Raw genomic sequence first — 14,208 nt, forward strand, 5'->3', positions numbered from 1 at the left:
TCTTTAGAAATTCTATAAAATACCCACTATATATAACTATTTTGTTCAGAATCTATTAAAAATATTATAAATATTGGGTGCCTGGGTGGCTCAGTCATTAAGCAGCTGCCTTCAGCTCAGGTCATGATCCCAGGATCCTGGGATTGAGTCCCACATTGGGCTCCCTGCTCAGCGGGAAGCCTGCTTCTCCTTCTCCCACTCCCCCTGCTTGTGTTCCTGCTCTCGCTGTCTCTGTCTCTGTCAAATAAATAAGTAAAATCTTTAAAAAATATATCATTAATATCCAATTGAGTACATATTGTTTTATCATGTGTTTGGACCATAATTTGCCTAGTTTTTTTCCTTTGTCTTTGGCATTTGAATTGCCCTCAGTTTCTCACTTACAAAGCTTTTTAGGAAATACTCTAAACTTTCATATATCAAAAGAAAGAAAATTAGTAAGCTTCTTTCTGTCTCAGTTTCCCCACTTGTGAAATCAAGATAATGATGAATGTTCCAAGGCAGTTATGAGGATTATATGTGAAGATGTGGCAGAGTGTTCTTCATAATGCCTGGCACATAAAATATGCTCAAGTAATGTCAGCTTTTGTCATTTCTAATCTACTAGGCATTACTTATGTTATCACCTTTAATCTTTACTATCACCCTATAAGATGACATTGCTATCTTATTTTAAGATAAGGAAACTGAAGTTCAAAATGTTTGCATAGATGCCCAGTTTACACAGTTGGTACATGTCTTTGCTGCTTTAGTACTTTTCCCTGAAAAAACAAATTCTTGATGGATGCCAGCCTAGAGCTTTGTAGGACTAGAGAACGGCCCAATTCCTAGCAGAGGCAGAAACAGTGCCCACTTCAGCAATAAACAGCTCAAAATTTGCTTCTCAGCTATGTGAAGAAAGTCCTAGGAATTAAAACATCATCAACAACAGCCCGCATCTTTGTTAGAAATTCTTTTTCTTAAGAGAAACTTAGAGTTTACTCTAAACAAAGTAACAATTAAAGAGGGCAACACATTGGGCAAAGTTTTGATGTCCTCAGTATTGTGGCACTAAACATACATCTCCTGTTTCCAGATCCCAACCCTTCATCTGGCACATCCCTCTGTAGGAGCAATGGTTTGGGTGGGAAACCAGACTCTCATCTCCCACTTCATCCTCCTGGGCCTTTTCACCCACTCGCCACTGCACCTCTTTCTCTTTTCCACCATCATGGTCATGTTCCTGGTGGCCCTCTCTGGCAACGGGCTCATGATCCTCCTCATCAACATCGACTCCCGCCTGCACAGCCCCATGTACTTCTTCCTCAGCTGGCTGTCACTCATGGACCTCATGCTCATCTCCACCATTGTGCCACGGATGGCCACTGACTTCCTCCTAGGCCGTGGCTCCATCTCCTTCACAAGCTGTGGGCTCCAGATCCTCTTCTTCCTCACCCTCCTGGGGGATGAATGCTTCCTGCTGGCCTTTATGGCCTATGACCGCTATGTGGCCATCAGCAACCCATTGAGGTACTCAGTGGTCATGAGCCGCCGTGTCTGCTGGCTCATGGTGGCAGGGTCCTGGCTCTTTGGCCTGGTGGATGGACTGATCCAGGCCATCTTCACTCTGACCTTCCCCTACTGTGGCTCTCAGGAGATCGACCACTTCTTCTGTGATGTCCCTGCCATACTGAAGTTGGCCTGTGCTGACACCTCCCTCTATGAGACCATGATCTATGTCTGTTGCATCTTAATGCTGCTCCTGCCCTTCTCTGTCATCTCTGCCTCCTACCTGTGGATCCTGGTAGCTGTGCTCCACATGCATTCTGCTGAAGGTCGTCAGAAAGCCTTTGCTATCTGCTCCTCTCACATGGCAGTGGTTTCTCTCTTCTATGGGGCTGCCATGATCACCTACATGCGGCCCCAGACCCACCACTCCTCCAGGCAGGACAAGGTGGTCTCAACCTTCTATACGATGATCACCCCTATGCTTAATCCACTCATCTATAGTTTGAGGAACAAGGAAGTGGCTGGGGCTCTCAGGAAACTCCTGGGGAGGTGTCCCTGTGGTGGGGGGCAAGTCTAGGTTGACATTGGCACCTGTGAATGTGGGCTTTGGGCCATGGCTACCTGGATTAGCCTTTTATATTTTAGCTATTGTATTGAGTGTGTAGTGGTATCTCACTGTGGTTTAAATTGCATTCTCCTGAAGCTGTTTTCTAGTCCTGTTGTGCACATTTAAAAAAAAGATATTTATTATTTAGTTAGTTAGTTATTAAATTTAGAGCACAAGTGGGGGGAGGGGCAGAGGAAAGGGAGAGAGAGAATCTCAAGCAGACTGTCGTGAGCATGGACAACTGCACAGGGCTCCATCTCACGACCCTGAGATCATGACCTGAGTTGAAATCAAGAGTTGGACGCTTAACTGACTGAGCCACCCAGGTGCCTCTATCTGTATATTTTTAAAATTAAACTATAACAGGTGATTTTATTTTTTATTTGCATATTTTGACATGCCTGTCAGCCATGCTATTGTCCGCTTTCATTTTTTAGCTCTATTGAAATATAATTGACCTACAACAAACTGCTTATATTTAAGATTTTTTTTTATTTGAGAGAGAGAGAATGAGAGAGAGCAAGCACATGAGAGGGGGAGGGTCAGAGGGAGAAGCAGACTCCCTGCCGAGCAGGGAGCCCGATGCGGGACTTGATCCAGGGACCCCAGGATCATGACCTGAGCCGAAGGCAGTCGCCCAAGCAACTGAGCCACCCAGGCGCCCTAAACTGCTTATATTTAAAGTATACAGTTTGACACATTTTTACATAAGTATATACACGTGAAATTTTCAATATAATGAAAAACAACAATCTAATGAACATAGCCATAACCCTTTACAATTTCCTCATATCTTTTGTAATCCCTCCTGTCCTCCCCCTGATTCTCCCTTCAATGTCAATAGGGAACCAGTAATGTGCTTTCTGCCACTGTAAATTCATTTACACTTTGTAGAACTTTGTGTAAATGGAATCATACCAGAATAACTCTTTTTTTGGCGGGGGGGGGGGCAGGGCGGGGTTGTCATTGGGTTCTTTCATAAATACTGACATCTAGTTGTGAGCCTGCATGTATCAATAGTTCATTCTTTTTTGTTGCTGTATAGCATACCATTACATGGATACACCACAATTTATTTCTCTACTTAGTGGATATTGGGTGGTTTCCAGTTTTTGGCTAGTTGAGATAAAGCTTCATTTGCTTCAACACTTATGTTAAGTGAAATAAGTCAAGAAGAGAAACACAATTATCATATGGTTTCACTCATATGTGGAATATAAGGAATAGCACAGAGAACCATAGGGGAAGGGAGGGAAAACTGAATGAGAAGAAATTAGAGAGAGAGATAAACCATGAGAGACTCTGGACTCTGGGAAACAAACTAAGGGTTATGGAAGGGAGGGGTGTGGGGATGGGGTAACCAGGTGATGGGTATTGAGGAGGACACGTGTTGTGATGAGCACTGGGTGTTACAGGCAACTAATGGATCATTGAACAGTATATCAGAAATTAAAGATGTACTATATGTTGGCTAACTGAACATAATAAAAAAGAGAAATAAAGCTTCTATGAACATTTATATACAATCTTGAACATATGCTTTCAATTCTCTTAGGTAAATATCTAGGAGTGAAATAGATGGGTCATATGGTACTACACGTGTATGTTTAACTTATTAAGAACTCCCAAAGAGTTTTCCAAGTAGTTACCTCATATTATATTTCAATCAGCAATGAGCAAGTTTTCCAGCTCATTCACATTCTTTCCAATGCTTGGAATGGCCAGTCTTCTTGATATAGTGTGTTGTATTTTCTTATTTAAGTTTGCGTTTCTTTTTTTTAAATTCAAATTCAATTAGTCAACATATAGTACATCAGTTTCAGATGTAGTGTTCAATAATTCATCAGTTGCGTATAACACCCAGTGCTCATCACATTATGTGCCCTCCTTAATGCCCATCAGTTACCCCATCCCCCTGCCCTCACCACTTCTGCAATCCTCACTTTGTTTCCCATAGTGAAACGTCTCTCCTTGTTTGTCTTCCTCTCTGATTTCTTCCCATTCAGCTTTCCCTCCCTTCCCCTATGATCCTCTGCACTGTTTCTTATATTCCACATATAAGTGAAACCTATGATAATTGTCTTTCTCCAATTGACTTATTTCACTTAGCAGTCCGGGCTAAGTAATCTGCTCGGGTTTGCTCTCAGGAGCAATTCCATGCACGTCAATGTAAATGGTAGGTAGTCCCCTTTGTGATGGCTGAGTAATATTCCATTGTATATATATATATATATATATATATATATATATACCACATCTTCTTATTTTATTATTTTATTTTTTAAAATTCAATTAGCCAGGGTATAGTACATCATTGCTTTTTTATATAATGCTCAATGATTCATTAGTTCAGTATAACACCCAGTGTTCATCATATCACGTGCCCTCTTTAATGCCCATCACCCAGTTACCCCATCCCCCCACCCACCTCCTTCTCCACAACCCTCAATTTGTTTCCCAGAGTCGAGTCTCATATGGTTTGTCTCCTTCTCTGATTTCATCCCATTCAGTTTTCCCCCTTACTCTTATTGTCCTCTGCACTATTCCTTATGTTCCACATATGAGTGAAACCAACATAATTATGTTTCTCTGATTGACTTATTTCACTTAGCATAATCTCCTCCAGTTCCATCCATGTCCATGTAAATGATAGATATTCATCCTTTCTGGTGGCTGAGTAATATTCCATTGTATATATGAACCACATCTTCTTTATCCATCCATCTGTTGAAGGACTTCTCAGCTCCTTCCACAGTTTGGCTATTGTGGACATTGCTGCTTTGAACATTGGGGTGCAGGTGTCCCTTCATCTCACTACATCTGTATCTTTATGGTAAGTATCCAGTAGTGCATTTGCTGAGTTGTAGGGTAGCTCTATTTTTATGTTTGCATTTATTTTTTTTTTAAGATTTTATTTATTTATTTGACAGAGAGAGACACAGTGAGAGAGGGAACACAAGCAGGGGGAGTGGGAGAAGGAGAAGCAGGCTCCTTGCTGAGCAGGAAGCCCAATGCGGGGCTCGATCCCAGGACGCTGGGATCGTGACCTGAGCCGAAAGCAGATGCTTAACTGACTGAGCCACCCAGGCACCCCTACGTTTGCATTTCTTAACAACTAATATTGTTGAGCAAAGGGCAGAGCAAGATGGTGGGGAGGGCGGAGCAAGATGGTGGAGGAGTAGGAGACCTGGGTTTCGTCTGGTCTCAGGAATTCAGCTGGATAGGGATCAAAACATTCTGAACACCTACAAACTCAACAGGAGATCGAAGAAAAGAATAGCAACAACTCTCTGAACAGAAAAGCGACCACTTTCTGGAAGGTAGGACGTGCGGAGAAGTGAATCCGAGGCGATATTCGGGAGGATAGACGGTGGGGGAGGGGCCTCCGTCGGCCGCCTCTGACAAGTGATAGAGCCCCAGAACACAAAATTGGAACTTTTAAGATGTCTGCTCTGCTGAGGGACGTCGCTCTGGTGGCTAAGTTGGGGGTGGAACCCTCGAGGGACAGTGTGGTCTCAGGACCCTCGGGGTCACAGAAAGACCGGGGCTGCCTGAGTGCGGCAGAGCTCCCAGGTATTGGAGCAGGGAAGCCGGCTGCAGAGACAGAGCCCAGGTGCGGGCTCTCAGCTCCGGGTTGCCATAAACCATGATCCACGGCACAGTCGGGCCACTGCTCCTCCAGCAGGGACCCACCAAGCAGCAGATCCGGGAGACTCACCTTTTTCCCCCGGGAGGAGTGGCGCAGGAGCACACTGCAGGGATTTGCTGGGTTTGGAGACTCCACACGGCTTCATGTGCCAGAGATAGAAACCCACGGTCACAGGCTGGGTGAGCACGGAGTGCGGCCAGAGACCGGGGAGACAGGAGTGACTGACTGCTTTTCTCTGGGGGCTCACTGAGGAGCGGGGCCCCGAGTTCTCGGCTCCTCTGGGGCGGAGATTGTGAGGCCGCCATTTTCACTCTCTGCCTCCAAAGCTGTACAGAAAGCTTTCAGGGAACAAAAGCTCCTGAGAGCAAACCCGAGCAGATTACTTAGCCCGGACTGGCAAGGGTGGGGCAGTTCCACCTCCAGCAAAGATATTTGGGAACCATGGCAACAGGCCCCTCCCCCAGAAGGTCAACGAGAACAGCCAGCCAAGGCCAAGTTTACCGATCAATGAGAACGGCAGAACTCCAGCGCTAGGGGAATACTGCACATAGAATCCATGGCTTTTTTACCATGATTCTTTAGTCTTTCAAAGTTAATTTTTTTTAACTTTTTTTTTAAATTTTTCTTTTTCCCTTTTTCAACCAACATCTTATCAATCCCTTTTTTTAAAAAACATTTTTATTTTTCATTTTTACAGTCATATTCTATCCCTTCATAGTAGTAACCCATATTTTTGGCATATATATATAAGTTGTTCTATCTTTAAAATTTTGAGATAGTTTCTTCTAACAGATCAAAATATACCCTAAATCTCTAGTGTATGGTTTTTTTTCTACTCCCCTGCCTGATCAGATTCTCTCCCTTTTTTTTTAAATCCTCTTCTTTCTTTTTTCAAACAACTTTTTATCAATTCCTTTTATAAAATTTTTTATAATTTTCATCTTTACAGTCATATTCCATCCCTTCATCATATCAACCCTTATTTTTGTACATATATGTTTTTCTTTCTTTAAAATTTTGGGAGGCACTTTTTTTTAACAGACCAAAATACACCCAAAGTCTAGTGTGTGGCACTGATCTATGTACCAGCCTGATCATATTTGATCATATTCTGTTTTTTTTTTGTTTTGTTCTGTTTTTATCTTTTTCTTTTTCTCTTTTTCTTTTTTCTCTTTTTCCCTTTCTTTTCCCCCTGCTTCAGGTCTTTTCTGATTTGTTTAGAGTATATTTTCTGGGGACGTTGTTACCCTGTTAGCATTTTGTTCTCTCATTCATCTATTCTCCTCTGGACAAAATGACAAGATGGAAAAAATCACCTCAACAACAGGAGGTAGTACTGACTGCCAGGGACCTACTCAATATGGACATTAGTACGATGTCAGATCTAGAGTTCAGAATCATCACTTTAAAGATACTAGCTGGGCTTGAAAAAAGCATGGAAGTTATTAGAGAAACGCTTTCTGGAGAAATAAAAGAACTAAAATCTAACCAAGTCGAAATCAAAAAGGCTATTAATGAGGTGCAATCAAATATGGGGGTGCTAACTGCTAGGATAAATGAGGCAGAAGAGAGAATCAGTGATATAGAAGACCAAATGATGGAACATAAAGAAGCTGAGAAAAAGAGATAAACAACTACTGGATCACGAGGGCAGAATTTGAGATGAGCGATACCATATGGTGAAACAACATTAGAATAATTGGGATCCCAGAAGAAGAAGAAAGAGAGAGAGGGGCAGAAGGTATATTGGAGCAAATTATAGCAGAGAACTTCCGTAATTTGGGGAAGGAAGCAAGCATCAAAATCCAGGAGGCACAGAGAACCCCTCTCAAAATCAATAAAAATAGGTCAACACCCCGACATCTAATAGTAAAACTTAAGAGTCTCAGAGACAAAGAGAAAATCCTGAAAGCAGCTCGGGAGAAGAGATATGTAACTTACAATGGTAGAAACATTAGATTAGCAACAGACCTATCCACAGAGACCTGGCAGGCCAGAAAGGACTGGCATGATATATTCAGAGCACTAAATGACAAAAATATGCAGCCAAGAATACTATATCCAGTTAGGCTGTCATTGAAAATAGAAGGAGAGATAAAAAGCTTCCAGGACAAACAAAAACTAAAGGAATTTGCAAACACAAAACCAGCCCTACAAGAAATCTTGAAAGGGGTCCTCTAAGCAACGAGAGAGCCTAAAAGCAACATAGACCAGAAAGGAACACAGACAATATATAGTAACAGTCACCTTACAGTCAATACTATGGCATTAATTCCTATCTTTCAATAGTTACCCTGAATGTAAATGGGCTAAATGCCCCAATCAAAAGACACAGTATCAGATTGGATTAAAAAACAAGACCCATCGATATGCTGTCTGCAAGAGACTCATTTTAGACCCAAAGACACCCCCAGATGGAAAGTGAGGGCATGGAAAACCATTTGCCATGCTAATGGACACCAAAAGAAAGCTGGGGTGGCAATCCTTATATCAGACAAATTAGATTTTAAACCAAAGACCATAATAGGAGATGAGGAAGGACACTATATCCTACTTAAAGGGTCTATCCAACAAGAAGATCTAACAATTGTAAATATTTATGCCCCTAACATGGGAGCAGCCAATAATATAAGGCAATTAATAACAAAGGCAAAGAAACACATTGACAACAATACAATAATAGTGGGGGACTTTAACACTCCCTCACTGAAATGGACAGATCATCTAAGCAAAAGATCAACAAGGAAATAAAGACTTTAAATGACACACTGAACCAAATGGACTTCACAGATATATTCAGAACATTCCATCCCAAAGCAACAGAATACACATTCTTCTCTAGTGCCCATGGAACATTCTCCAGAATCGATCACATCCTAGCACAAAAATCAGGTCTCAACCGGTACCAAAAGATTGGGATCACTCCCTGCATATTTTCAGACCACAATGCTTTGAAACTAGAGCTCAATCACAAGAGGAAAGTCAGAAAGAACTCAAATACATGGAGCCTAAAAAACATCCTACTAAAGAATGAATGGGTCAACCAGGAAATTAAAGAAGAATTTAAAAAATTCATGAAAACCAATGAAAATGAAAACACAACTGTTGAAAATCTTTGGGATGCAGCAAAGGCAGTCCTAAGAGGAAAGTATATAGCAATACAAGCCTTTCTCAAGAAACAAGAAAGGTCTCAAGTACACAACCTAACCCTACACCTAAAGGAGCTGGAGAAAGAACAGCAAATAAAGCCTAAACCCAGCAGGAGAAGAGAAATCATAAAGATCAGAGCAGAAATCAATGAAATAGAAACTAAAAGAACAGTAGAACAGATCAACGAAACTAGGAGCTGGTTCTCTGAAAGAATTAACAAGACTGATAAACCCCTGGACAGACTTACCAAAAAGAAAAGAGAAATGACCCAAATCCACAAAATCATGAATGAAAGAGGAGAGATCACAACCAACACCAAAGAAATACAAACAATTCTAAGAACATATTATGATATGTTCAAGAAATGGGCAGAAGACATGAACAGACATTTTTCCAAAGAAGACATCCAAATGGCCAACAGACACATGAAAAAGTGCTCAACATCACTCAGCATCAGGGATATCCAAATCAAAACCTCAATGAGATACCACCTCACACCAGTCAGAATGGCTAAAATTAACAAGTCAGGAAATGACAGATGTTGGTGGGGATGCAGAGAAAGGGGAACCCTCCTACACTGTTGGTGGGAATGCAAGCTGGTGCAGCCACTCTGGAAAACAGTATGGAGGTTCCTCAAAAAGTTGGAAATAGAGCTACCATATGATCCAGCAATTGCACTACTGGGTATTTACCCCAAAGATACAAAAGCAGGGATCCGAAGGGGTACGTTCACCCCGATGTTTATAGCAGCAATGTCCACAATAGCCAAACTGTGGAAAGAGCCAAGATGTCCATCAACAGATGAATGGATAAAGAAGAGGTGGTATATATATACAATGGAATATTATGCAGCCATCAAAAGGAATGAGGTCTTGCCATTTGCAACGACGTGGATGGAACTGGAGGGTATTATGCTGAGCGAAATAAGTCAAACAGAGAAAGACATGTATCATATGACCTCACTGATATGAGGAATTCTTAATCTCAGGAAACAAACTGAGGGTTGCTGAAGTGGGTGGTGGGGTGGGAGGGATGGGGTGACTGGGTGATAGACACTGGGGAGGGTATGTGCTCTGGTAAGTGCCGTGAATTTTGCAAGACTGTTGAATCTCAGATCCGTACCTCTGAAACAAATAATGTAATATATGTTAAGAAAAAAAAAAAAAAAGAAGGAGAAGATAGCAGGAGGGGAAGAATGAAGGGCGGGAAATCGGAGGGGGAGACGAACCATGAGAGAGGATAGACTCTGAAAAACAAACTGAGGGTTCTAGAGGGGAGGGAGGTGGGAGGATGGTTTAGCCTGGTGATGGGTATTAAAGACGGCATGTTCTGCATGGAGCACTGGGTGTTATGCACAAACAATGAATCATGGAATACTACATCTAAAACTAATGATGTAATGTATGGTGATTAACATAACAATAAAAAATATTGTTGAGCATATTTTCATGTGCTGATTTTCCATCCATGTATCTTTCTGAAGAAATATCTGTTCAAATACTTTATCTACTTTTTACCTAGGCTGTTTGTCTTTTTATGTCTTCTAACTGTTGATTTATAAAAGTTCTTCATGTATTCCAGATAAAACCCCTTCATCAGATATAAATTTTGCAAGTATATACTCTGTCTCTGGCTTGCCTTTTCATTTTCATAACAAATTCTTTTGAAGAGTAAAAGTGTTTCATTTGATGAAATCCAAATGACTGATAATTTTCTTTGGTAGTTCATGCTTATTGTGTTATGTTTAAGAAATTTTAGCTAAACCAAAGGTCAACAAAATTTAATCCTATGCTTTCTTTTAGAGGTTTTATAATTTTAGCTGTTTAATTTAGGTTTAGTATCCATGTGGAGTTTATTTCTTTATATGGTGTAAATATGGTATGTGGTAAAAGATTAAATTCATTCTTTCCTGAGAGTTTTTTCTTTTAATCATGAGTGAGTTTTGAATTTTAGCACATGCTTTTTCTGCATCAACTGTTATGATCATGTGATTTTAGCCTGTTATTATGGATTACATTGATTAATTTTCAAATATTGCACTGGCCTTTCATCATCAGAATAAGACTCACTTGGTCATGGTGTTTAGTTCTCCTTTATATATTGCTAAATATTGCCCTTAACTCCTGAGAGGAAATCTTTAAGATATTTCAATGTCCTGCCTGATACATGTGTCTTTGTTTACCCGGGAACTTGGGCCATGGCAGATAATCTATGCTAACAATGTGATTTTAAAATTTTTATTGAACTGTAGTTGATATATAATATTATATTAGTTTCAGGTATACAGCCCAGTGATTCAAGATTTATATACATTGTAAAGTGAACATCACAGAAAATCTTGGTGCCATCTTTCCTGATACAAATTTGTTACATATTACTAACTATATTCCCTATGCTGTACATGACATCCTTATATCTTATTTATTTTATAACTGGGAGCATGTACCTTTTAATCCCCTTCCCCTATTTTGCCCATACTCCCACCCCCATCACCTCTGGCAACAACTAGATTATTCTTTGTCTTTTTCTACTTTTGTTTGGTTGGTTGGTTTTTAGATTCCATTTAGATTAGATATAAGTGAAATCATGCAATATTTGTCTTTGTCTGTCTGATTTATTTCACTTAGTATACCTTCTAGGTCCATCCATGTTTTTGCAAATAGCAAGATTTCATTCTTTTTTATGGCTGAGTAATATTTCTTTATATATAATACACACACACACATATATGTATATATATATATTCACATCTTCTTTTCCATTCATCTATCAATGGACACTTAGAGTGTTTCCATATCATGGCTATTATAAATAATGCTGTAATAAATATAGAAGTGCATATATCTTTTTGGTTTTTAACTTTTATCCTTATTTTATTTTTTAAGTTTCTATTTTAATTCCAGTTAGTTAACATACAGCGTCATATTAGTTTCAGGTATACAATATAGTGATTCAGCTCTTCCATGCATCACCCTGTGCTCATTATAATGCATATATCTTTTTTAAAATACATTTTTTTAAGTAAACTCTCCACCCCACATGGAGCTCAGACTCACAATCCAGAGATCAAGATCAAGAGTTGCATATTCTACCAACTAAGCCAGTCAGGCACCACATGATGCACATCTTTTTTAATTCGTGTTCTCATTTTTCTGGGGGAAAATACTCAGTGGTGAAATTACTGGATTATATGGTATTTCTATTTCAAATTTTTTGAGGAACCTCCATACTCTTTTTTACAGTGGTTGCACCAATTTACATTCTCACCAACAGTGTACGAGGGTTTCCTTTTCTCCACCTCCTCGCCAACCCCTGTTATTTATTGTTCTTTTGATGATATTCTGACTGGTGTGAGGTGATAATTCAATGTGGTTTTAATTTGAATTTTTCTAATGGTTAGTGATGTTGAGCTTTTTTAATGTGTCTATTGGCTATCTGTATGTCTTCTTTGGATAAATGTCTATTCAGGTCCTCTGCCCATTTTTTTTTTTTAATTCAATGAATTAACATATAGTGAATTATCAGTTTTGGAGGTAGAGTTTAGTGATTCATCAGTTGCATGTAACACCCAGTGTTCATTCCATCACGTACCCTCCTTAATGCCCATCACCCAGTTCCCCCAGCCCCCCACCTGCTTCCCCTCCAACAACTTTCAGTTTGTTTCCTATAGTTAAGTGTCTCTTATGGTTTGTCTCCAAACCATTTTTTTTTAAAGATTTTATTTATTTATTTGACAGAGAGAGACACAGTGAGAGAGGGAACACAAGCAGGGGGAGTGGGAGAGGGAGAAGCAGGCTTCCTGCTGAGCAGGGAACCCGATGCAGGGCTCGATCCCAGGACCCTAGGATCATGACCTGAGCTGAAGGCAGGCGCTTAACGACTGAGCCACCCAGGCGCCCCCCCCCCCTTTTTTTTTGATTTCTTAAATTTATTTGGCCACAGAACCCTCTTTGAGAGAACAGATGGGACATCTCCAAGGTCCCTTTTATCATGGGCACACAGTCTAGAAACAGCATTCCGGAGGTCTCCTTTGAGCTTTCTGGGGCCTGTTTCGTGGATGAGAAAACCTGCCCAGGGCCCTGAGCTTCGCGGATGATGCCGGTTTGTTCTGTGATTGTTGTTCGTTGCTTTTGCGGCATAAGCAAATTCTTACAAACGCAAAATCTTATGAATGCAGTGAATGTGGAAGAGTCTTCAGGCGTCAGGCAAATTTCATTCGACATCAAAGAATTCACACATCAGAGGATCCCTTTGAATGCGACATATGCGGGCAAGCCTTCAAACATAAGTCTACTCTTCTTGTCCATAAACAGTGTCACCCTCAAAAAAAAGCCATATAAGTGTCATGACTGTGGAAAATTTTTCCGTCAGATGGCATATCTTATTGAACATAAAAGGATCCATACCAAAGAAAAGCCCTATAAATGTAGTGAGTGCGAAAGAACGTTTAGTCAGAATTCAACCCTTATTCGACATCAGTTAACCCACAGTGGAGAAAAACCCCATAAATGTCACGAATGTGGAAAGGCCTTTGGTTGGCATTCGACCCTTCTGAGCCATCAACAGATTCATACTAAACAAAACACTCACAAATGCAGCAAATGTGGAGAGTCCTTTAGCCGGAATGTGGATCTCATTCAGCATCAAAGAATGCATGCCAAGGAGGAATTCTTTGAATGTAGAGAATGTGGAAAAACTTTTAGTTTTAAGGCAAATCTTCATGGCCATGAGGTCATTCATACTGGAGAGAGACCCTACAGATGTGACAAATGTGGAAAATCTTTCATCTGGCGCACAAGCTTTATTAAGCATCAGGGTACTTACAAAGAATGGATATCAATGTGATACTAACTGGAAAAAGACCATTTAAAGACCAGAACTTACCACTCTTGTAATTATGTGTAACTTCATTGTTTTATAAAAATTAATAAATAGGAATTGATCCTTTGTTCTTTTCTTTGTTTTTTTAAGCTTTTAGTTAAATTGCAGTTAGTTAATATACAGTGTTATATCAGTTTCAGGTATAAAATTTAGTGATTCAATACTTCTATACAACATGCTGTGCTCTTCGCAAGTGTACTTCTTAATCAATTTCTGGGGTATTTAGGATGATTTGATAGTTACCTAGTTGTGTTCATGGGATAAGGCAAGCCTAAAGTCCTTCTACTCTCCCACCTTCTTTCCTTCCCCCAGTCTTTGTTTTAAAGTGTATTTTGTCCAAGGATGGGAGAGAAGATGGCAGAGGAGTAAGAGGATCCTAGACTTGTCTCATTTCAAGAATACTACTGTCAAATCATTCTAAATACCCTAGAAA

The 14,208-nt window shown here is 40.2% G+C and overlaps 2 protein-coding genes across 2 annotated transcripts; both read left to right on the plus strand.

The window, feature by feature from the left end:
• The first annotated feature begins 1,114 nt into the window (after nucleotides 1–1,114).
• Nucleotides 1,115–2,065, plus strand: LOC110581203 (olfactory receptor 56-like). The gene has a single exon (XM_021690952.1). It carries the CDS (start codon nucleotides 1,115–1,117, stop codon nucleotides 2,063–2,065), a length of 951 nt encoding a protein of 316 aa, XP_021546627.1.
• A 2,187-nt stretch (nucleotides 2,066–4,252) lies between these two features.
• On the plus strand, nucleotides 4,253–13,739 carry LOC123325302 (zinc finger protein 789-like). The gene is given in 3 exon segments (XM_044917044.1): nucleotides 4,253–4,271; nucleotides 12,957–13,219; nucleotides 13,221–13,739. Coding segments are annotated over 3 exon segments (801 nt in total).
• The last annotated feature ends 469 nt before the right edge of the window (nucleotides 13,740–14,208 follow it).

This window comes from Neomonachus schauinslandi, chromosome 7, assembly GCF_002201575.2.
Source record: "Neomonachus schauinslandi chromosome 7, ASM220157v2, whole genome shotgun sequence".
Lineage (NCBI taxonomy): Eukaryota > Metazoa > Chordata > Mammalia > Carnivora > Phocidae > Neomonachus > Neomonachus schauinslandi.

What these genes read in the sequence shown, in the direction of transcription:
- LOC110581203 (XM_021690952.1), top strand. Translation starts at nt 1,115, where the DNA reads ATGGTTTGGGTGGGAAACCAGACTCTCATCTCCCACTTCATCCTCCTG.